The following is a 25,635-nucleotide window of genomic DNA, read 5'->3' as shown; positions in this document are numbered from 1 at the left end:
TGCACGGTGGATGGCTAAAGTTATTTATACATTCAAGGTATGGATGTTCCGGGGCCAGTTTCCTTTGACGTCCAGTGAAGAGAAGGGACTGCGTGATCTCCGCATTTTCTTTTCCTGCATTTATGTCAAAGTGTGGGTTACTGCTTCACTTGCAGTGAAAGCACCAAATAATGATCTATTCCTTCTGAAAAGTTTGAAGGGTTATGCAACCACTAATAAGGCGATTTCTGTGGTGACGACAGAGAAGATGGCTCACCGTTTATGGTATCTCTCAGAAGAGTTGATTGGTCTTTCCCTTTTTAACGAGGATGTCTTACAAAACATCAAGGACCAGATGGTAAGAGCAATGTTCCATAATTATAACAAAGAGGGCCCAGCAAAAAGAGTTACTGTGGCATTAGACAGCATCGACAGCAAAACATTGCAAACCTTTGCTACTTCTAATACACAATAACTATCCAAGAACGGAAGATTCCAGATTCTTTTCTTCAGCTGCCAGCAACACAGTGGGAAGGAAATGAATATTACCACACTGCCAGAGCTTTCTGCAAGTCACTTGTTGTAATAAATGACCATGCAGAAAGAGGCGTTGCCCTTGTGCAAAGCTTTTCTGGGCACTTGAGAAAGGATGAAGATCAGCTACAGTATCTTTTGCAAGTTGTTTCTCGTCACCTCAAGGACTTTCCCCAGCCAGTTAAAAACACCTTAACTGGGCAGCAATGAGTGGTTGGTCACCATGAAACCCCTGTTCTAAACAGATAATACCCACTTTTGGGGTGGGGGACCCATTACGACCTTGTGTGTATACTGTTGAGGGATTTGAATCCTGTTAAGCTACTAATTTCACATAGGTAAATTTGTAAAATTCAATTTTTTAAACTCATCCCTTTCCATATTACGATAAACAAAAAAAAAAAATTAATAATTGAAAATACTTTTAATACAAATTTTGCCTTGTTTGACTTTCTCTACTTATAGTGCTCACCATGCTGATGAAAATGAACCCCAACACTTATATGTTTGCATGAAAATTTTTTGAGATACAGCCATCTGAAGTTTGACATTTTTTGTTAAAAAAGCCAAAACTTTGGGGGGGCAGGGGGACCCCTAAACATTAATATTTTTAAAAAATATTTCACACAAGGTGTTTTTATAGTAAATGGAAACTTTTGGGGGGGTAAGACTTGAAAGTTTCCGAAAAAAAAATTTTTGGGCTGTTTTTGAAGCGGTCTAACGCTTAACCGATGTTTTTACTTAACATTAGATTGGATTTGGTTAGGGATTTCAGGTTTTGATTCAAATAAACGATTGATACGTTTAAGCAGTATACTATTAACCGATTTCGTCTGTATTCTCGTTTTAAGAATTGTAATGACTTGTATTGATTATTGAGATGGCAAAATTTACATGAGAACAAATGTAGGCTACAACACTCACTCTTGTGTAATGTGAATTATGTCAGGAGGATTGCTTTTTTTACCTAGTTTGCATGTGATTTTTACATGAAAAAAAGCATCGAACAACATTACCTGACAATGGCACATTTTTTTATGAATCAACTTGCATAAAATAACATTGAGCAGTTTTTTTTTAAATGCATTTAGCATTGAAATTTGGTTTGGCAACCCTGGTTTGAAGTGGCATAAAAAGGTAGCCACTTTAACATGACAATATTCTGCCACAGCCAGTGAAACCTCGAACCAATCAACTAATCATTAGCTATGTTTTGTTGCGTGATGTGAAAAATTACGAGAAGCAGATACAAAGCAAATTAAGTGATGGCACAACATCACCTGCTTGGCTTAGTGGTTAGTTTTAGGAAATAGTTATGTTGATGACCTAGGTTCGATTCCCACATCTACCATTATTCTTTTATCTTTTGTAATTACCAAACAAAGTTCAAAGCATGGAACAACTTTCTGGCTGAGTGCTAGAAGGATCACAATTAGACGAATGGACGGTAGCCTCGTATAACATGTGTTAATTGATTGGTGTCATTGGGATTTGGCAGAATTTCTTACATGTTAAAGCCACACAAATGTGGTGTTTGCAACCGATGCTTTTTACAAAAGGGCTCCGCTCCGTAGTTGAAAGCATCATAAAATAATTAATTTTGGTGAAAAGCAATATAAATGTTGAGTTTGTAACATGGCTTACGTAATACAGGCCTTGCCATCGTGCAGGCTGGAGTCCAAGCTGGAGGCGAACAAAAACTCATGTCTATGACTTGCTAAACACACTTTTCAAGGCTTGTTTGCCCATTTTGTTAAATCCTGCTCGATTGATACCATATCAGTAAATAATAATCTTTTTTTTTTAATTTAATTGATAAGTTATATGCATTCTATGTTCGATTTACAATGAATGACACATTTAAATAAAGCACATAGTAGAATAAAAGGTGTTAAATGAAACGGTACAAATGCACACAAGAAAACAATATTTCTTGTCAAGCATAATCTGCTATTATTAACGTTGATTTAATGTCAGTAACGTAAATACAAGCACAACACAAAAGCACAATGAAAGACAATATGTATGAGTCATTCTATTATAATACAGTCAAAATTTTGTAACCCATCCTCTCAGAATTTCTTCATTTTTTAATATATTAGAGCTATTGGGAAAAGATGAAGATTGGCATTTGCACAGTCAAAATCCATCAAGCAGTTTTCAAGATATCAACGATTATATTTTTGCCACCAGAGGCGCTATTTTCATATCACAAAAACAAAAATAGCTTAGAATTCTTATTTTGTATGATGCAGAAATAATAAAAAGATGTATTCTTATAGTTTTTGGGGCAAGGAATTCAAATATGTTATTACATTTGTGAAAAAAGCAACGGAAAACACTTTATTTTATTGTATAAAAGTTTTTGGGTACTCCATTTCAATGCCCCATATCTCAAATCTGCAAAAAGATATTTTTCCCCCAACTAATGAATGTTAAACTGTCAAGAAAAGCTACCTGCTTCATGTAGAAAAGTATGATAAATACATTTTGTTGCAAGCTTCTGCAATTGACATAAATTTTTCATTGCTATATTCATAACGCTTTCAATCAATGGACTCGAAGTGTCATACAATTAAGGCACTAATGATGCTCTACAGTATTAGAGCGAAATGCATATGCCATCAATAGGGCACTGCTGATTATTGATTTTTTAATAAAAAATACATGATCACACAGCATATGCATCATGATGTCATAGTAAATGTTCAATTAGATTGGTGACAGATTTTGATTTAAAAGACTTTTATTAAGTGCATCAAGGGCACCTTCGTTATTTGTAATTGCAAATTCTGATCTGTCAGTTTCAGATGTACTTGATGATTAGCATGCATCATCACACTCATCCGTGTCAGAATGGTTGCCTTTGGTTAGAATATCAAGCTCTGTTTTGCTTGTCTTTGGCAAGTGATGCATAATTTCAACCTGAGTGTAACTGCATTGTGGGTTTTTATCAAACTTCTTGCCATGGGTATTTAATGTAATTGATTGGCGTGCTTTGGGAAGCTTAACTTCATATTGGAGTTGTAAGAGATTGCAGCATCTAGTTTGTCTCTTTTCACATCGCGCAATATGTATACTCAATAAGGATCAAGGCATATCTTTGCACTTAGTCGTAAATGCAATCTTCCACTTTGACTCCCGCTCTCCATTATGCAAGTTCTAGTTCATTTCGCTTCAACTGTGCAATGGGTAACAATTCTTGTCGTTTGGTATACCACGTTTTATGACATTCATCAGACTCCTTTGATTTTCCAATAAAGCCCTTCTCCAGCTCCATAACTTTGACACATAAATTGTAGCAATAATGTTGTGTATTGTACAGTATGTTTTACAGTAAGTTATTTGCCTATTGAATTCCTAAAAGTCATGATGGTAACACATAATACATTGAGCACTCTGAAAGCATTGATCACTATCATATACAGCAGTAGTCACAGTCTCATTAACGACCAGAATTAAAGCAAATAGCCTTGCCATTTTGTTGTTGATGATTTAGCTAGCTTTCTGTATTTCTTAATAGGAAGTGGCTATTTTTCCACACTTAATGCCATTATTACAATCAGGTGTTGCCAGAGTTAGGATTAAAGTTAGGAAGGTTTAAGGTAGGGTTTAAAGTTAGGAATAAGAATAGGGTTTTAATCTTTGCCCAGGACTAAAAAAAATTTCCAAACTACAAGTTTAATCTTTTCTCAAATTTGGGCAGAATTCCTTATCTGGCAACACTATTGAGGCTATTATTATACTATTGTGTAAATATAACCACAGCCTTCTTAATAACTGAATAGCCTAACTATTACTAAATTGATTTAACAAATTTAGTCAAGTTTCACAAGTCATTCCGTTCATTGTATGAAAGAACTGATACATTCTTGCAATGAACAATAGACATTCATATCAAGTAACCAACTGCAAAAGTTTACAAGACTACACATTTATCATATCTTTGGCAAGAAGCAAGTAATAATTGCAATTCATCACACATTTACGCCCCATTATGAATTAATTGTTATTAAGTTACCTAAATATAACATGCGAGTAGTTAATTACAGTATATGATTTTATTCAACCATAGGCTTACTGGTAGCCTACCTTATAGCCTATTAACCTATTCCTGATCAGTACGGTAACATATAAAAAAACTAAAGTTTTAATCTCTTGCTTTGACCTAGCCCTGCGCAAAGATACTTTTAGGCTCTTGGTAAAATTCTCTGTCAAAAACAAACATGCAGAGTAACTTTTACTCTGTAATTTGTTTATTAAAATTTTTATCAAATCTTGATTGCTGAGAACCTGGCTGTATCTATAGTAGAGAAGTCCTCTTTGATATTTTGACTGTTCAACGTACAGCTATAATGAAAAAACTACACCTATCTAGCAACTTAATGATTGTGAGAAATCTAATGTACAACAGTTAGTTAGTGACTATTCACCAGCTACAACATTAGCTTATAACATTACCAACATTAAGAACTTGTATTAGTAGACTATACTTTGCTGCTGTCAAAAATTCACATCTTCTAGCTTGCAGCATCGATTCCTGTTTTCCCAATCATTATCTTCACAAACACCGATTCAACATGTGGCATGGTTGTTAAGAACTCGAACAAATGGCTACTTTATAACACGTTTGTACAAATTATGCTTCTAAAAGTTACACATATACAGTAATAAATAAAAAAAATTGTTCAAAATGAAATAAAATCAACACTACATTGCTATTTCATAACCAAAATAAGAAAAACGCTCCCTTCTAGTTAGTTGGCTACTTTCGTAAAATATTTTCTGAATCAATCATTGTGACGATACGTACGAGAAATACTACGAGATCGCGGAGGAGCAATTTTTTTCTTTCTCTTTATTATCTTATCGAATCTGAGAGAACTCTTCACTGCAAACAGTTCAAAAGCAAGCTTCGCCTCCAGCTTGGACTCCAGCTCGCACGATGGCAAGGCCTGTATTACGTAAGCCACGGTTTGTAACTAATGCTTAGCACAAAGTAGTATTTGAAGAAGCATAAAAGAAATTTTATTTTTGTGCTGTTTACTATTCCTGTGATATTGTGTATGAAATAACTGATAAAGGTTTTACAAAATGTTTGTTTTCATTGTTACAAGAAAATTGATAGTTATTACAGATCATACGTATATGATGCGTATGTTTATCCAAATCCTCCATTTAAATATTTGCAAAAGTGTTAATTCTTTAGAAAATACCATGCAAGAGACATGAATCACATATTTTTTCTCAACATGTCTCTCAACTCAAAGATGTCACATGTGACATTTTGTCCAAAATTTTGATCTATTTTGTCATGTCGAAAACAACTTTTGCACCTTGGTTGAATTCTCGGGAAATGTGATAGGCTAATTCTTTCCCAAGTATACTTGCATTTTCTAAGTGCTTATTATACCATGTTTTAGAAACATACACATGCCCCTAAGCTCCTTTATTTTTCCAGCGACCAAGTATGGTCTACCAGAGCTTCTTCCTGGTGGCCAAATACTCGGACCAGGCAGCCAAAATAAAAAAAAAACTTGTTAAAAATTTGTGATTAATTAATATCGTGTTTCTGCCTTCACTCGGGTAAGAAAAACGCAATGAAACATGATCGCAGTTGTAGCCTACTTGAATGCACGGCTTCCCAAGTAGGTGCAGGCTAAAGCTAGTCTTTGAGTTTTCATTGATTGACGCTTAGACTTTTTGCCAAATTTTTATCAGCAATATTTTTGCTGGCGTGTGGATACTTTGCCTTGTTTGTGAAAACAGGTTGCGATTTTAAGTGGAGAAAAAAGTTTGAAATACGAAAGCGAGTAGATAAATGTTGGCTTGTGGAAGTCGGCAACTAAACAATAAACATGGCCAACCTGGGTGGTCGTATCGGAGGCATTTTAACAACTTCTCAACGGCGATGGCCGCCGGAGCTTAGAGGAGCATATTGTCCAAATTTTGGCTGCTGTAATTTAATCATATATATAGCCTAAATATTGTCCTGCTGTCTGATGAAGTCTTTTGGCTGCCACGTTGCTACGTTTTTGCAGGTTGGCATATACCGGTAGTTCTCTTTTTTCTACATTGCATAAACCAAACGCAACAAAGTTGATTTGTTTTTTGATGTGAATAATCATATTGACAGCAACCTAGCGGTAATGCTTATAAGTGTGCGCTACTAGTTACTACTAAAGTTAGCAAAAGATTTTTCCATCTTTGAGCTGTTTTGTATTATACACATCAGGGTTGATCTCTAAGTTGACCACTAAGCGGTTTAAACCTGGTTTTAACCGGTCAAAACTAGGTTTAAACCGGTCAAAACCCAGAAAAATATTTTATGTAGTGAATGGTCGGCAACCTGGGCTATGGGCTATTTAGGAAATATAAAAGTAGTTGTGATCATTTTGATATGCAGGCCTCGAAATAGCTGGTGGCCATGGCTGCCTGAACTTTCATTAATGGCCGCCAATACCGACCTGTCAGGCAAAATTTGATGGCAAATGTTTTTCATAAAAAAAAATTGTTGGAATAAATTCTTGTACTTCAGTTGGCTGTGCAAATTGTTCATCGTTCTACCAAGCATTTTTTGGTTCATCAGAAACTTATTTTTAGAATTTGAATTTTCTCAATAATTAAAATACTCGTATTTTACGGACCAAAAGGCGCAATTTAAATCCTTTTTTTCCTCATAAATTGATTGTGCGCCTTATAAGCCGGAGTGCCTAATGTATGGATCAAGTAGTGCTTAATTGCCTTTTGCCTACACTCAAAACCAGTACCGATACTATTATTGTATAAATAAACCACCGTCTTACACAATAAACTACGGTAAAAGCAACTAGTCTGTGATATTCACTAGGCCCATTTTTTCTTTTGCTCATTGTACTATTGTGACTTGCTTACATTTATTAGGCTAGGCATTTTTGTTTAATGAGCTTTATACGGTAACCCATACTCCTTAAAATACTTTGCGTTTTATGGCCCGGTGCGCCTTATGTCTGAACAAACGATTAATCAAAGCAATTTATTGACAGTGCGCCTTATAATCGGATGCGCTTTATGGTCCGCAAAATACAGTAACCAACTGATTGAAATATCAAAAATAAACAGAGAAATTGATTATTTTTTGTTCCAAATCCAGCATTTAAGTTATTGTTGATCAAAACAAAATATAGTTGAACATCATTACTGAACATGGAGGGTAATATTTTTAATTCAATTGAAAAGCAACTTGATTCATACACTAAAGGGGTTTTGACCAGTAATAGGTGGTCAAAACTGCCCGGTTTAAACCAGGTTTTAACCGGTATTAACTGGGCGGTTTAAACCGCCCCGGTTTAAACTGATTAACCCTGATACACATTGGCTAGTATTACATTAACTCAGAATTTCATTTTGGTGTGAAGTGGATACAGAGTCTAAAATGATAAACATCATTATAGTTGGATTGGAGTGGAGTCAGTGTCTCAAAAATCACACTCTGTTCAATACTGCTGTGAACATCTCTGACTGCTATTGCCACTTTGACTGACACAGGTCCGGTTGCTGAGATTGACAGAGTAATGTTTTCGATTGTCATAGATTTACAGTGTTGTTGACTGACCGTTTTGTCCGATAAGTGAGTCTGATTGGAGAGTAGTCCTCAAAAGCGCAATGCTTAAGTTTGACAGTAGAGCTAAACCAGTAGAGTAGATACAGAGCTAAACTAGCATTTGATTGTGAGGTTTTTTTTGTGTATAAAGTCGGGTGCTTAACTAGCTGAGATAGACTGTTTGCTTTGTGTTTGTATCTGATTTACCTGATCTACATGCATTTGGTATATTTTCATGAAGAAAGGTGTTATGGTGAAGTTGTAAAACAACTAAAACACAGGCTGCTAAAAACTGTTGAATTAAAATTTGCAAGTTTATATCTCCATTACCTATTAATTTTCTAATTTGTTTCATGCCTTTTTGAAGATTTGTTTTTAAGTGGTGCAATGAAGCTAAAAGAAAGAATAATTATTTTTGTATTATTAACTAGCTGCATTTGTGTTTTTTACATACTGCAGAATGGAGTAAGACCTGGATCTACCACAAAAAGACCCAGGTAGTATGCTGATTATATAGTAGCTAACTTCCCAGCAGCAGTGATTTAAATATTACGATAACTTAAACTGAATAGGTTATTAGAGACAGTGTGGTTGTGATAACTATTTTAGTTATCAGTTATTAGAGACAGTGTGTTGCTACACCGCTATAATACGGTATGTGATTTATTGAAGCTAATTATGAAATTGCACATTCTGCATATTTTGATACAAAACGTTTGAAGGTTCTCCCGCTTCTAGTAACTTGTGAGATGAGCTTTAAAGTTATGTAGGCCCAACAGAAAATGGAGCTTGAGTTACTCCCTTCTTGAATTTTTTTCAATGATAGGTATCTTGGGTCTGCTACTATTCGGTGAGTCCGATTCGGTGAGTCTGATTCGGTGAGTTACTAACTTCTAACCCCTAACCCAAACCCCTAACCCTAAAACGGCAATGATAGTTAGGCTATGGTACCCGATAATTAAAAAAAAAAATTGAAAAAATCCCCCGTTAAGGGATCGGACTCACCGAATCGGACTAACCGAATCGGACTCACCGAAACGGGCCATTCCGAGGTATCTTGTATTTGACACTTCAAATTGGCCAAATGGCCACTATAAACATTTGGCACCAGAAGAAATTAAAAAAAGGTTTTAATGGTCCGCCTAATCCTTATCTTTTAGTCGTAGCATGGTCAGACAGAGTATTATTGCCTGCTTAAAAATTTGGTCTATTGGTTTTTTTAAAAATGAGAAGTGTTTAACTATTTTATTAGAACATATTTTTTTAACTAGACCTGATGTCCATCGTGATTTATCAAAACATATTGGATTGGACAAAGAGAAAGCTGAAAAAGAAGCAATGGCATTTGTATCATCAGAGATGACTCGTCTGTTATTGGATATGCAAGAAGCTCAAATCAATGACATTACAAGTACATTTGAAGTAAGCAAGAAAGAGTTATATAATGGGTAGTGTCTACTGTACCGGTATAGTTTAAAATCAAATTGTCTATGTCTATACTGAATCTGTTTTCGTGCTGTACATTTTAAAGTTTTAGACTTTTAAAGCGTACTCTGGCACTTTTTTTATGCAGGTTGAGCTACTATTACTGTACTTACATTTGTACGATTGTACTACTGTCTACTAGCGAGAAAAGAGTACCGTATGGCATATACCGGTATAATTTACTCAAATTGTGCTGAATCTGTTTTCGTGCTGTACATTTTAAAGCGTACTCTGGCACTTTTGTATGCAGATTGAGCTACTACTACTACTGTACTTACATTTGTATGATTGTACTGCTGTGTACTTGCAGCGATCAAACTTAGCTCAATTGTGCATTGTGCAATTATACATTTAAAATGAAATGAAGCACTGTCGTCGTCGTCGTGTGAGCGTCTGGGGCCGAGGGTCTATGCTTTTACCACCCCAAATTCACGATGTTCCCGGACTACACTGGAAGGCTACTAGAGAGCAGCCAGTCTTTGGTTTCATCATTCATGACACGCAGACGTTCCACTCTGTTAGGTGGCTTGAAGATGGAACAGTCATTGATGATGTGGTCTGTGGTCTGTTCCTCGGCACCACATTCACAGGAGGAGGAAGAGGCCATTCCCCACGGTACACGACAACTGGGCGAGACAAAGTGGGAGATACCCACTTGGGCGAGACCAGGTGGGCGACGAGACAAGTGGGCGACGAGTAGGGTGATTCATAAATTGAAATTTTTTTTAATTCAATGGGGCACCCTCTTGTATCGTGTCAATACCTAAAAAAATAATCCTGTCAAATTTTTAGAGCAATTGAAAGCATTTTTAAGGTTGCTACCGACTTTGAAAGCTGCACATAATACACAAATGGGTCATTCCCTGTCAACTCAACAGGGTGTGCAAGCTCGATCCTCTTAGATTTTCTTGAAATTCACACTAAAGTTTCATATTGATGTATAATGAACACAAAAAAATTTAAGCTCATTATCTCAAGACGTTTAGAAATTACAGCCCTTCAAAGTCACCAAGGTCCCTCAAAATGTGTTCGCATGTACAATTGTACATTTTCCTCCATGTTTGGGTTTTCATAACTTTTAATCTAAAGCATTTACAAAGCTGAAATTTGGTATTCTTATTAAGAAGCAGCCCTAGTTTTCATATCTACCACCAAAATTGCTAATTTCAAATTAGTTTTAGATATAGAACTTTTCAAAAATTGAATTTTTTTACATATGAAAATTTTTTATCAATTTTTGATGTCCGCTATCTCCCAAACCAATAGTCACAGAACTACCATTTTGCATATCCTTAATCTATACTAGTTGATAATTAACCACCATGAGACTGACACCAAACAAATGTGAAATTATTGAAGTTTGGAGGGTGTAAAGATGGTTCGGGCTTCATCTTTGCACCCTCCAAACTTCAATAATTTTACATTTGTTTTTGGGTTTTGGGGGTTTTTGGGGGTTGGGGGTTTTTTGGGAGGTTTGGGGTTAGGGGTTTTAATTAGGCTATGGTACCCAATAATTTTCACAAAAAAAATCACCGAATAGGGCTCTCACCGAAAAAGGCTCTCACCGAATCGGACTCACCAAATCGGACTCACCGAATAGTAGCAGACTCGTGTCATAGGCAGCTGTAAGATCTAGAAAGACAGCGCCGGCCTTCTTTTTTGCCTCAAAGCAATCCTCGATGTCTTGGGTTAAGAGTGTGACCTGATCTACAGTGGATTTTCCGTGCCGAAACCCAGCTTGAAGCACTGTAATGTTTAACAAACCAGAAAAGTTTGCCAATTTCTTTGTTTTAGAGTCTAAGGGTCGAATGCAGAAAGGTAGCTCAAAACTAGTTTTAAGCAAGCCGGGCTTAGCAGGCCTTAAAACTCGTGTTTTTTTCCGGCAGCCATCGTGGCCTACCGAGAGCTCCTTCTCGGCGGCCGAATCTGCGTGCTTGGAGGCCAAAATACAATAACCAAAGCACAAGTAAATAGCATTAAACTTGCAACAATGTTAAAATGATCACTTAGCGTTGTTGAAGTCTGGGCAACGTCCTGCAATAAACTTGTTGTACTACGCATTAAAGGCTTTATCGGGATTGTAATCCGGTATTGCGGGACCATCTAACGACCTTAAATTGTTTTAACTGCTCGCAGCTCAGTAAATTGTTTCAACTGCATACCGCCTTTCATAAAACCTGACCATTTATTCCGTTATGATGTCACCATTGAGGGTGTGAAGTCACTAACCCACAGCGTTCTCAACTATGAAGACACGTGTTTTACCCACGGATGTCAACTAATCTAGTTCTCCTTTTTAACACCGATTCAATGTCCGGCAACATTGAATCGACATAAAAACGACAATATTGCCAGCCGATGTAAATTAGCACTTCGGATTAACACTTCGTTAAAATAAACGCCGGAATTGCCACCAAGACTTACAGCGCTGGTGATGACAGCTGGATATATTCAATACAACAGTAGTGACTATGATGCGCTGACCTAATTCTGCGTCACTCTTTGATACTAGATATTTTCGACATTTAATCCACGATCATTCTATTGCGAAATTAAATAATTGGCTAGAAGAAACCAGCGGCCAAACTTGGCCGACGGAGGAGGTAGCACAGGCGGTCATTCAAGCACTACCTAGCGGCCATGGCCACGATGGCCGCCGGCTGCTTTAAGGCTTGGCTTAGATAGTGGCTTGAGCCGAGTTTTGCGCTGCAGAAACTATTCTTACTTTAAGCCTAGCTTAAAACTCGTTTTATTCCAGGTTTTGAGCTACCAATTTAAGTCGCCAAAAATGTCGACTTAACAGCGGCGAATCATGACTTCAGCATTTTTGCAAACTGGATTTCAAAGGATTCCGGTGAAGTTGTGTGTTCGGTACCTCTAGAATATGTTCGGTATTCATTTCGTGAATTCATGCAACTCTCGAGAATACAACTTTTAAATCTAACGAGTTACTAAACAAGATCGATGCTTGGGCAAACAATGGATCGACCACGCAGCATAATCAGTCCATCGTGCAGGGCAGTTTTTGAAGCTTGCTAAAATGTGCGTTCTCCGTCTGTAGAACTGTAGGCCTTTCTGGAAATGCTGAAGCTTACTAGCAGCTTTTCATTCGACCAGGTTAAAGAGAAAATTTTGACCAGATTTATTTGAGTTACAAGTGGAATACATACAACTGTAGGCTAATAATATGAATGCTTTGTGAGAGATAGCAACATTGTGCAGACAGGCCACTGCCACAATGATAGCCAATTTATTTTCTAACTTGGTCCGCAGCGGCGTTCTCATGCAGCATCTTTGTTTAAGAACACCGAAAGCTCTTTCCACAACTCCTCGTGTCTTGATATGGCTTCTATTATAGCGCACTTGTGCTGCACCTAATGGGTTTTGCAGGGGAGTCAGTAAATAACTTCGGTAAGCGTAACCACTATCTCCTAGCAGTGTTCCATTAACATTGCCTTGTTGAAATTGGCCACTGGCATGTTCCTTTCTTTCGTCCGCCATTCCATCAACTATGCCTTCCCAATTTATTACACTATGGGTAGAGGTGAGCGGTGTTTTTCAACAACCAGCTGAAGCCGGGAGTCGAGCCAGGTTGGCATCATTGGAAAGCCAACGCCTTATCTGTTGCACCATCCCACCGCCAATGCTCAGAACTGAGTTCACCAAAGCTCAAAGAGTTTTCCCCAAAAGAGAACTTTCCCAAAGCTCAGAACCGAGTATGGGACTACCTTTACTTTATATCAGGGGTGGGCAACCTTTTTACATGCTCAGGCCAAATCAACTACCAGTAATGCTAATGCGGAGACAGGCCGCAACGATGCTCATGCAGTTGCATAAGAGTAGGCGAACTTCAAGTATTTGAACTCGTGTTTGTTCAAAATAAAACCTATTCTCATATCAGACGTGTGTGACACGTGTATTTAAGTATTGTCAAAGAATGTCACAAGTGCGTTTCTGTCGTCTTTAATCTAAGTCAACTTAAACTTGCTTTTGCTGAACGAATTAGACTACATAGTATAGCAACACAGCAGAAACATAAACTAGGACAAAAGCGCAGGTAATTGTGAATAGGCCAATACAATATAAATTGCATCATCCAGCCGACCAGGACAAAACACCAAATTTTAATATGGTCACGGGTCACGAGATGGATAGAATTGGAACAGTTGTGAATGTTGTCACGGGCCACACAAAAGCTGCACGCTGGCCAGGTCCGTCTTGCGGGCCGTAGGTTACCCAATACCCATCCTTAGTTTGTGTTGTCGTTATCTAGGTATCATTAGTTGTCATGTATGACATTGGTATGCATGTATCATTGTGGTATCACATGTAATGACTGTTTAAATTGGGAACTCTTTTGTTTGAAATAGTCCAATGTGTATCCAGTTGCTTTGCGGCGTGACGGTTTATTGTGAAGCTTAAGAGAAACTTCTCAGAAAAGAGAAAAACGAAGACCTCCCAAGAGGAATGGCTAAAAAGTGGTTGACGTCAGTGATGAACGCTCCCTAACCGTTATCGAAACTTGGCGCATCAGCCGTTTACAGAACACACTGTGACTGACAGTCATTACATTTTAAGACTTGAAGTCACACGGAATCAGAACTTTGCAGTGGTTACCGGATAATTCTGCTGTCTGTCCCTTATACCGAAAAATAGTTTATCAGAATGCACCATTAGCATCGGTATTGCGACTGACAAGTTTCGATAACGGTTAGGGAGCGTTTATAACTGACGTCAACCACTTTTTGGCCATTCCTCTTGGAAGGTCTTCGTTTGTCTCTTTTCTAAAGGGTTTCTATTAATCTTCATGATAAACCGTGACGCCGCAAAGCAAGTAGATAAGTTATATAGGTCACCACCGTTTCGAACGGCAAAACTTTCGCTACCGTCGCCCAAGAGGGTTTCGCCCAGATGGGCTCGCTCAAATGTCGTGTACCGGAAAATGCCAACAGAAATGTGTTTCTTGTTCTTTACCTAGAGTAATCCAGATATAATCTAGATTAATCTACTGATGCAGGCCTGAATTAAAGCAATGTAGCCTGTCATGGTTTTGTCAAACTCGAGATAACATTGCAGTCATGTAAAATAATATACATATAGTTTGCATAGAACATTGCTTGTAAGCTATGCTTGTTCCTCAAATAAGCTGTAAGCATTTTTAAGGGATACTAAAGGAAAACCTGATTTGGCGATTTTCCACGTTCTTTGTGTTTAACTTGCTACCATAAAACGAATTTCAATAAAATTTTGCCCCATTGCGGTCTGATCAGCATTTCGTGCGTACTTTTGTCAGAGCTTTCAAAACCAGAATGGGCCTTGCCGCCTGAGCAGCAAAGCGTGCGACTGTACAGTCTACATCACAAAAGACGAGCAATCAGCTGATCACGCAACAGTTGTTACTGCTGGCGATTTAACTGTAGGCTATGTATGTATGTACATCAAAACATCAGATTTCAACGTCAAAACATCAGACAGTTTGCTCAAAACCTCAGATCTGATGTTAAAACATCAGATGTTGTAACGTGGCTTTTGTAATTGCTGTCTCTTGTGACGTATTCTCGAGCAGTGTTTGCACTTTTTGGTCATTTTGAAAAAAAATGAAAATAAATGAATCAATGGACTTTGGGCCTTGCCAGCGCCATTGAAAACAATTTTTTTTCGTTAATTTTTTTTTAAATGTATTCTTGACTGTTCAGTTTACGCATTTTAATGCTTAATTCTTGTTTGAAAATTTTATTTAGTACCGTATGCCTTTAAATAAAAACGCTCATTATTTTGCCACAAAAATGGTGAAATGTCACTAGTCTTAAGATAAATTTAATGGTAATTTTACTTTTATGTAATTGTGCACAAGAAGTTACATTATTCCTTAAAATAATAATTCTGTTTAAGTTTTTATATAATGCAACTGTATACATACATTAGAGTGGTTCAAAAAAAGTGAAACTTTAAAGTCTCACCCTTTCAAAAGTTTCCATTTACTACAAAACCACCTTGTGTAAAAAAAATTTGAAAAATATTAATGTTTAGAGGTAGCTCAAGGCTTTCGAAATTTGGGGGTATTTGACAAAATGGGTCAAACTATGAATAAATTTATTTCATAAACCCTTAAAGCAAACATACATCTGTTTGGGTTCATTTTCATCAGGTTGGAGAATACTATAACTTGCCTCTACCCAGTGATCGATTTCGAGTAATGGGTAGTACCAAATTTAAGTCATAAGTAGAGTAGACAACCGGAAACAGACATTGCCGTTGGCTGCAGCGTGGGTCAGGTGTACGTCGGAAGGCGTATACCGATGCATAGCGCTCAAGTCCGCTTTCCCGCAATGCAGGATAAAGATATGAAAAACGAAACGAACTTGGTAAAGTCAAACAATGCTTAATATGTACTTTTGGAATATTGCAATTTTAAAAAATTTACAAAATGAATACAAAAACACTTAATGTAAAGTTTTATACGTTTTTTTAAAACATTTAGTGGTAGCTGAAACACATTGAAATTTCAGTAAAATCTGGAATTGTTGCAATTCATGTATGTGATACACAGCACAATGCACATTTGAATATACAAAGTCAAGTTCCAAACGATTGATAGCCATGACCCATTGAGACTTTCCCAGTGAATGTCTTTTTGTTGCAATCAGGCAAAGCTTTTCTGTGTTCGTGCACAACTGCACAACCTGTAACAGGTACCGGTACTGAAATTGTTCCTAATCACTTGTTAATAGGCCATTAAACTCCTGAATTAGAGCTACTCCTTGTTCTGCGTGGTCGTTGACAACTTTTATGGCCTGCAGCCCTGCACAATGTCACACGCTGCTTGAAATCTTTTCGCACTTTTCATGTCTCTGGATCTGCTTTTAGAAAACCATCAGGAAGGTTCTTTCACTGACATTCTTTCAAAAAGCATTTGGAATCTTTGTGTGACAACGTCGTCCAAACAACTTCCTTGATTTTTTTATAGATTCACATGAATTCGCTTCGAAGGATCTGTATGTCTCTCATTATCCAATGCGAGAACCATTTTTCGTTTCACTGCTGCAGGCACGTTCTTGTTGAATAAGGCCAGTCCAATTAACTCTTCTGATAAATACAGGTGGCCAACGAGCTGTACTGCTGCTGCTTTAGAAATGATTGGGTTAATGCGTTTGTGCAGTACCAGGGACTGCAAGAGCAGGAGGTCATAGTTGGGGGCACAGGCTGCGAGAGGAGCTGTCATCCAGGCTTTGAGATAAACCTGAATGGTAAAGACGGTACTATCTCATATCCCTTTCTGTTCTTTGGTAGTAAGCTGAGACTGGCTTCTGAACAGCCACACCTTTATGCTATGGGCGTCGGGCATAGTACATGGGTCCTGGGGCCATGAACTTAACTTCGTTGCCAGTAACTCCACCAAGAAAGATCAGACAATTTCAACATTTCTAGGTGATCATCTCTTGTGTGATTTTCGGCTAGCTGACTCTTAACGAAACTCAGGATACCATCCTTGACGTCGGAAAGGGATTCACTGACATATTCATCTGTGGATATTCCCAATGAGCCTGGAATCGTTTGAAAATTATGACCTCTGGTCCAGAAATAGATCTCGTGCAGGTCATGAACACTGCTCCAATCACAATTTCCATAATGTGGTGACAACACACAAGAAGCAGAAGATCGGTACCAAGTTCTTGTTCAATTAGAACACATGCTCTCCCAAGTCTACCTGTGTTAGCACTTGTGTCAAAACGCAATGCTCAAACACTCTCATCAATACCCCATTCCTTTAAGGCATTGATCGCAACATCTGCTTGTGCTGTTTTTCGAATTTGTTTGAATTGCTCGCTATAAAACAGTGTCAAACTCGAGCACGTCAATTATACTTCTCAGAAAATAAAAAATAAAATATAAAAGGTGATAGCGGGCGGACATAAATGTCTGAGCAGAACATTACCTCTAGCATACGTTTGTACGATTTGAGTCGGACATGTCTGCCGGATATTTCAAGCCCTGCTTATTTCGGAAAAACACGCAAAATTTTTAAAATCGCAATATTCCAAAAGTACATATTAAGCATTGTTTGACTTTACCAAGTTATAGTACTCTCCAACCTGATGAAAATGAACCCAAACAGATGTATGTTTGCTTTAAGAGTTTACGAAATACATCTATTTATAGTTTGACCCATTTCGTCAAATACCCCCAAATTTCGAAAGCCTTGAGCTACCTCTAAACATTAATATTTTTCAAAAACATTTTACACAAGGTGTTTTTGTAGTAAATGGAAACTTTTGAAAGGGTGAGACTTTAAAATTTCAAAATATCACTTTTTTTGAACCACCCTAAATACATGTTTGCTATACAATGAGATCTAAAAATATACTCTTTTCTAGCTAGATTCTTGCTGACAGTACATTTAAATACAACATTTTTTGTGGCAGATTGCCAGCCGGTGGGTTGAGCCTCGACAAATCTATCCTCATTCTCATCCAGAGATGGCAGCTATCTTAAAAGTTATGTCCACTGCCAAAATAATTCAAGCAGATGCATTACCAAAAGGAACACAGATTAAACTTTTGCTTGTATTAGAAGGAGGGCAGAGGATTGTTTTCAAGCAAAAGAGGTAAAAACATCATTATTGTGTGTTTCTGAAAACAGTAGAACATGCATCTTTCATATTTACAAGCGGTAATGTAAGTGTTGAATAGAATTATAAGTCTGTTTGAATAAAGACCTTCTGATGATCCCCCTTTAGAGTGAAACATGCTGTAAAGGTTTTAGAGATTAATAACTATGTTTGATGTAATTCTCTCTGCTTGGCTTTTTGCTTAGCATTGAGCACTTCTTTTATATTTATGCTATATTTCTGTACTGCGATACTCAAAAAAGTTTAACACAATTTCCCTATTGCGCATATTCCGTCATTTGGCTACCAGAAAAATATTTTAAAGAAAAACAAACAATGGCAAATCCACCTTTTTATCATAAATACACAATTCCACAAACACTTGGATACAAATCCTGTGCTGTGAAGTATGGGACTGCTTCGTATATCGTAAGTATGGGACTGCTTACCCAACTGCGCTTTCATGGTAGATAAAATGATTCGAAGAGCATCATGGGTATCGGATGCATTTCTCCTTATTCTATTTAAATAAATCATGTCCGCTGAGCCTTCTGCTCCAAGATATGTGCATGGAAATGGATGTAGTGTTTTGATAACCATGCCAATTCACGATCACATTCCCACATTATCAGCAGTCAGTCCTGCAATAATGCTGTTTCACTAAGAAGCTCATGAGGTTTTTTAATTTTTTAGTGCCACTGAGTTGCTTTGTCGCTTATTTGAGACATTCCATATATCTATATAGGCGCACATTTTATTTTGCTTCATTTCTTTTGGAAATATAACTCTTTAATTAGTACCATTTTTCTTTAATCAATAGAATGTAAGCAACTACACAAGCAAGGTGTTGCGTTTCTTCACATCAGCCTTATGTCTTGGTTTTTCCTGAATGTTCGTGTGATAAATTTTTTCTCACACATGCAGTTCACATCACAGCTTCAGTAAATAGTGTTCAGCTGCTACCGAAATAAAAGTTTGTTTTTAGACAATTTTCAAATGTATTTATTGTGATTGTTTCCAGGTATTCAAGAGATCATGTTATAGTTGGCAAAGCATACGACGGCTACGACAGGCACAACGCTGAAATAGCTTCGTTCCATCTTGATAGAATTTTAGATTTTCGACGATCTCCTTTGGTCGTAGGGCGGACTATTAATCTAAAGCAGGATGTTATTCCAGTAGCAACAGAAAGATTGTTAAAGACGTTCAGAGAAAAGGGTAACCAAGCTACTTTAATCAGGGTAGATTCTTTTTATCTAGCTAAGGTAACCTTCATTGGATGCACATTACACACGGTACGTTTTTGTTTTATGTACGTTTCGCATCCAAACAATACAGTAATAAATGACCATCTTTTCAAAATACTTTTTCTAACATTTTCTCGTCATCTCTCTACGTTTTCCGGTTTTGATCTTACCGTCAAAACTTGGATTTAGTCAGGTAATTGGTGACAGCAACATTGTGACAAAAAGCCTCAGCAAGTTTAATAAATTTCATCAAAAGCATATGTCATCATCACGTGCCATCTCCGAGCTAAAGATTGGCTGTCAACTGTTTCCACAAGTCGCGATCTTCTGCTCTGTTTGTTTCTCCGATACTCGACGACATTGCTGTGCATCATTTCCGAAAGCTTCTTCTTTTTCTTTCCTACATACCTTTAACAACCATCTGCTGTTGCTGGCTCGTTGATTTTCTGTTTAGCGAATTTCATCTTTTGTTTCGCTGAATCATTTGGCCATATGTCTTGCACTCCAACCCTTTTTCTAATTTTTTTGTTTAAAATTTATTTTCGTATGTTTTTTTTTTTTATTTCTTAGAGCACCAGGGTTTAAAAGCTTTTATTGGATTCCTTTGATAAAAAAACATTTTCATTACCATGTGCCATGTTTGATATCACTAAGTATGACAATGATTTCAGCTCTAATTGTATACGTAGAGCTCTTAAAAATCCTTTACGTGTACTAAATGCAGTAATTCTAATCTAAAGCGTATATCCCGACAGAAAACATCCCAAGTGTTTTAATGTATTCATCACTAGTTAGCATACCACCCTGGTTTCTGTTGTAGAAAACAGAAAAAGCCTCTATTACAAAACTAGTGTTAATTCTTGGCGTTTATTGGAATTTACTTCAAACAAAATAGCTTGATAGTTTATTTGTAGTGAATTCCAGAAGGCTCAACTTGTTTGTCGTGCTTTGAACTAACACCATCGGTTGTTTGCTATGTTGGTGTGGACACGACGGCGTTCAACATTACATTTCATCACTGGGTGTATACTGTAAAAAAGATACTGCGAACTTGGACAGCTCGAATATTACCAAATTACCATGATAAAGTGATCACTACAAGCGCAGTGATGGCTTCAGCGTGTCCCAAAAGCCATGCATCGATCTTTGTACCGTACTTTGGAAACGATAACTTTTTCACTTTTCAATGTAGATAAAATCATAATGTTGTGTGCGGATTGTTTTTGCTAGAAAATTTAGTGACTTTAAAAAAGACTTATGTTTGTTGTCGCTGCCAATGGCCCGTTGTGTGGTGGGCTGGGCCTAATAAAACGGACACAAAAAGTGTGTGTCATTCACACAACGGCCACTTTTTATTTTTAAAGCCAAGAATAAAGATGTTTTTATTTTACATGAATTGATTTTCATTTGCAGATGGAAACACATGCTATTTTGGCGTTTGCTTGTATTGTAACGAAAAAGAAATGGCTTGCGCAGATGGTGACGTCATGGAAGGTGCTGTGACGTTATGGTTACCTGAGAATTTTTCAACGTTTGAAAAACAGCGCCACCCCTACCAGGTTAGTGCTATCTTTGATGGGTACCATTACATTGTCGTCTATTCTCTGAAAACGTTTTCATACAAGACGTTAGCCACTCGGTAACGTTACCTTGAGTAACGATTGTATCAGTGTGAGAGTTTACAATTTAAGTGATCATAGGACAGTCACGTGTTTGAAATGTGTTGTAAAACTTCTGATACTCTCTTTTGATTGTTTTTTTTTTCATCTTGCATTGTTCTGTGCACAGTCGACGTGTTGGGCTGTTGGCTTCTGGTGTGATTTGTGAAGCTCTTGTTCACGTTTCTCAATGTACTTTTTAGTCCAGTTGTTGTAAGGGTTGTAAAGAGTTTAAGGCTTACTTTATGTTTTATAAAACCTTGTTATGGCAAACTTATTAAGTAAATAATATATTGTCAAAAGGTCTGTTTGGATTTACTTTTGCCATTCAGGGCAAATGTTGACCAAGAAACATGATTTGACGTGTTGTGTTAAGGATTGGACAGAAGTTTTTGATAAATTCTTTTTAAATTTTGGAGTTAAAGTTTTGTTTGCTGTAGGGTTAATGTTAAAATGCCACAAAGGTTGTTTCCCTAAAATTGTTTGAAATTGTTATTGTTGAAATTCTTTTGTTTGTTTCAATTTAGTCAGGGATCACTGAATTTGAATGCGTGATCAATGATTAAGTTCAGACTTTTCTGAATGCGTTTTAATTGTGCCATTTGTGCCAATTGTGCCATTGTGCCAAGCTAAAACTTTGTTTTCACACAAGTTATTTTTTGTTTCACCATATTGTGAGATTCGCTGGTTTCAACTGGTTTTCGTTGTAATATGATAGGTATTCTGTGAAAAATCATGCATCAGCCAGGAGTCCGCCCGGTCCGTTTTTATTTCTAACGATTTAAATATCCTTTTTTAATTTTGCTGGTTGTATTTTTTGAAAACAATGAGCCAAGCATCTTAATCATAATAACCGCCTGAAAATGTGTGCAATGTTTCCTCCGTTGGCTATAAAATATGTTTGCTTGAATCACCGAAGTATTTGGTTAAATTTTATCTCGCATTAAAATGCTCACCCACCTTGATCGCTTGTACTTGTTAGACTAGTTGAATACTTTACATCTTGTTGTCATAAAGTCGTAGCTGTATTCAACGTCCACCAAATTATCGACTTGGTCCAACCAACGCTATTTTGTCATTTAACGGCTTTGTTTGCACCAGTGTTAAATTGTGCCTAATCAACCCACTGTCCAAGTTTAGACTACGAACTTTTTAGGGACGATCCATAAAGGGCAGTGTTTTTCAAGTACGTTGCGTAAAGGAACTGTATTTACCTTGCATACCTTCCTTCACTTAATCTTTCTCGGTGCTGATTGACAGAGAACTTACAGAGAGGGGAAATCGGCCCGTTGGGAACAAGATGAAGGTTATTGCAACTCAGTAGTCAAGAAGACAGCACCTTACAACAAGGGACCTAGGTTGCTTGATATCACTGACGGCACTGTGTTTGACTATTTGATCGGGAATGCAGATCGCCACCATTATGAAACGTTTAAAAATCATGGGCCTGATGTTATGATTCTCATGATGGACAATGCTAAAAGGTACGTGTAGAAAAGTATGTGGTCATCTCCAGTGGTTTTCAAACCTTTTTTGGCAGACCCATATTTCATAACACGACAGTTTTGTGGCCAATTGCTTTTTGACGCAAAGCAACCACTACAAGCCAGATTCAAAATTGTATTGATAATAATAATGCTAACATCGCATTTATCAGAATTTGAGTTACTGAAACTAAGTTGAACTATTAAGTTACACTGCGGCCAGAAGCGGTACATGGTGGTGCTTGTAAATATGGTTTAGTGGTTGTTTGCAATTGCATTAGTTATGTAAAATTTTCTTTTAACTCTTCATCAGATTGAGATGGATTAATCCATTATTATTATTTGTATATTCGTATATATTTTATTGTATATATTTAATATTTTATTTATTTTTATTTTACAAACCAGCTTAGCTTCCATGCTTAGCTATGCGTGCTTTAAGAAATGTATTTGTCCGATGCATGATCAATTGCAGTGCGGTTAGGTCTGACAATGCAACATCTTAACTTGATATCAATTCAATGTGTTATTTCCTCATCAATTATATTTTGATTTTCAGCTTTGGAAACCCTGATTTGCACGAGGCCAGTATTTTGGCGCCCTTACGTCAATGTTGCTTGTGAGTATTCTACCACACATTGTTAATAACACAACAGTTTCGATTTTATGAGTGCCCGTGCTGTTTATTTATGAAACTAAGTTACTGAGCAAAGTTGAGTTTTCTTAAAATTTTGACACGCAACAGCGTCGGAAAATACTACGGGAGTTTAGAATTTCTGCTTTAATTTGTAGCACTGATAATGAAGACTATTTAATTAGTGAAACGTTTTCTGCGCATGAGTTTACTTTCTGCACTTTGGGCTCTTTTATTTCGCTCTGATTTGCTATTCATTCCAACTATTTTGCTTCTAAGACTACAAGATGTTTTTAAAACTTTAATTGTAAATCAAAACAAACCGAATATTATTGATTTTTTAACAAGCAGATCTGACAAAAGTCCCTTTCTTTTTATTGAAAACTTTAGATTACGAAACTCCACGTGGACGAAGCTGGGCAAGTTGCAAGGTGGGGTACTCACCCAATTACTTGAAGCCGCAATGGAAAATGACCCCATCGCCCCCATCTTGCACCCATCTCATCTTAATGCCATAGACGTGAGGTAAAAAGTGAAATGCGCTGTAGCAAACAGCACAGGCTATCTCAGACAGCAAATCAGTTTTTTTTACATTTAACGTCTACAGATGTTGAATCAATGCAAAAAACGACTGAGTGGCTGTGTGGGACATTCGTTGTTTTCTACGTTTGAAACTTATAGAACGCTGCCCAGCCTGCCAGAGTTGCCCTTTTTACATCATTTCGTCTGACGACGTTGCAACGATATGAAAAGGACAACTTTGCTGACTGGCGCGTCAGTAGGATGTGCGATAATTGTTTGACACCAAAAGTTCAGTTTTCAAAACTCAAATGCATACTGGAAGTTTCGAATAGGTCCACCGCTAGATCCCCATAAACTAATCGATCAACTTTGTTGCATGTTTTGTAACTCAGTTTTAGTGAAACGCTTATGTGACGTCTTCACGTCTCAGTGTGCTTTTGCGGAACACAAAAGCTCTGCGAATTTTCATACTTTTATGTGGAAGGATATTTAATAAACTTTTTCAGTGAGCACAGTTGTGTAGATATTTATCAGCTGTGGTGCTCCACAAGGCTCCACCTGACCCCCTGACCCTCTGACGATCATTGGTTGGAAATCAACTGAAAATACTTGTCTGGTGTCATCGAGAAGAGTACTTAGAATGCAGCTTAGGCCATGAGGCAGATAGATAGACCATGCATACTGCATAGCCACATCAATAGTTCTATCATATTTCGTCCACCAAATTAGAGAAGCTTTGCGTGTCTATCATAATTTGTGTTCATAGATAATATCAATAATTGGCTCCTATCTACTACTTTGGCAGTGTAGCTCAATTTAACACTTTAAGAATTTAACACAATTTGACACCATCATTTCATCTATGGATCAGTAATCGCCTATTCTAATCAGCGGATTACATAAGAAAAACAGTAGTCAGCGAAATAAGTTGCTTATTCAACAGATTTACTTAAAGCACCTTAACGCAACACATGGACCGCTAACGCATACTGTATTTATCAAGCTTATAACTCTTAAAAGTTGTACTGCTGCAAGAAAAACATTTTAAGATCATGTTTCAATCTTTTTCAGGTTACCAATTCTAGTGGACACTGTGACACGCTGCATTCAAGAGCACGGGCATCACAACGTGATTGTTGATGAATGGAAAGGTTTATAGCACTGACTAGGAAGTTATATAAAACTTTGCCTGGACTCGCCTCTCTGGGCTGTCCGAATCCATCTGATCGTTAAGGAAAAGGTCATATTTTGTGCATTTCGAAAAAGAGTTTATTTTCTATTTGAAATATTTATGTAACGCGTTTTTTTCCTCATTTTATTTAGCAACGCGTGACGGTTCTAGATACCTGCTTTATGTTTCATCCTTACCGCAGTAACCGTGCCAACATGACCGAGCGAGCAAAGTTGAAGCGATCTAAAAATTGCAACTTCTTTTCTGACTGAATTATCAGCTATCGTTTGACCAGAACCGAAAATTAAATCTCAATGTGTTAGGTGAATTATGTCGCAAAAGGTTTTGGCTTTATTATTATTATTGTAACTGTCTCCGCCGCCAGTGTAGCCAAATCGTTTGGCATCCGCTGGCTTCGATCAGTCTTTCAACAAGGTTGATAGGATTCTTAGTTGATAGTCTTTCAACAAGGTTAGCAGCTGTTAAGCTTCAGTTTTCTTTTCGTGCACGCGTTAATTGTTATATTAGTATCATTGGTTCGTAACAACACTATCGACAGCTTGAATGGCGAAGATTTCATTTTTATACACGCTTTTGTCACAGTTGCAAAACAAACACTGCCTGTCAAGCTTAAAAATGCTATAGCAAGTTGGTCAATATATACAATATACAATATATATACAATATATACAATATACAATAATATATATTCAATATATACAATATATATA

General features: G+C 37.2%; 1 protein-coding gene across 1 annotated transcript; it reads left to right on the top strand.

Annotated features, from left to right (window-relative positions):
* The first annotated feature begins 9,425 nt into the window (after nt 1-9,425).
* LOC145778521 (glycosaminoglycan xylosylkinase-like) lies at nt 9,426-24,988 on the top strand. The gene is made up of 8 exons (XM_082590021.1): nt 9,426-9,517; nt 18,004-18,185; nt 19,210-19,406; nt 20,849-20,994; nt 22,354-22,577; nt 23,137-23,196; nt 23,602-23,736; nt 24,805-24,988. The coding sequence occupies exons 1-8, from the start codon at nt 9,434-9,436 to the stop codon at nt 24,890-24,892; spliced, it is 1,116 nt and encodes a 371-aa protein (XP_082446147.1). The 5' UTR covers nt 9,426-9,433; the 3' UTR covers nt 24,893-24,988.
* The last annotated feature ends 647 nt before the right edge of the window (nt 24,989-25,635 follow it).

Source organism: Aplidium turbinatum, chromosome 1 (assembly GCF_918807975.1).
Source record: "Aplidium turbinatum chromosome 1, kaAplTurb1.1, whole genome shotgun sequence".
Lineage (NCBI taxonomy): Eukaryota > Metazoa > Chordata > Ascidiacea > Aplousobranchia > Polyclinidae > Aplidium > Aplidium turbinatum.
The sequence above is the reverse complement of the archived record's forward strand: the minus strand, read 5'-3'. Positions and strand labels throughout refer to the sequence as shown.

Excerpts from the sequence above, each read along its gene's own strand:
- LOC145778521 (XM_082590021.1), top strand. The coding sequence starts at position 9,434 with ATGGCATTTGTATCATCAGAGATGACTCGTCTGTTATTGGATATGCAA. Across the intron at positions 9,518-18,003 it reads ACATTACAAGTACATTTGAA|ATTGCCAGCCGGTGGGTTGA; the intron begins GTAAGCAAGAAA and ends TTTTTGTGGCAG. Across the intron at positions 22,578-23,136 it reads ATGATGGACAATGCTAAAAG|CTTTGGAAACCCTGATTTGC; the intron begins GTACGTGTAGAA and ends TTTGATTTTCAG.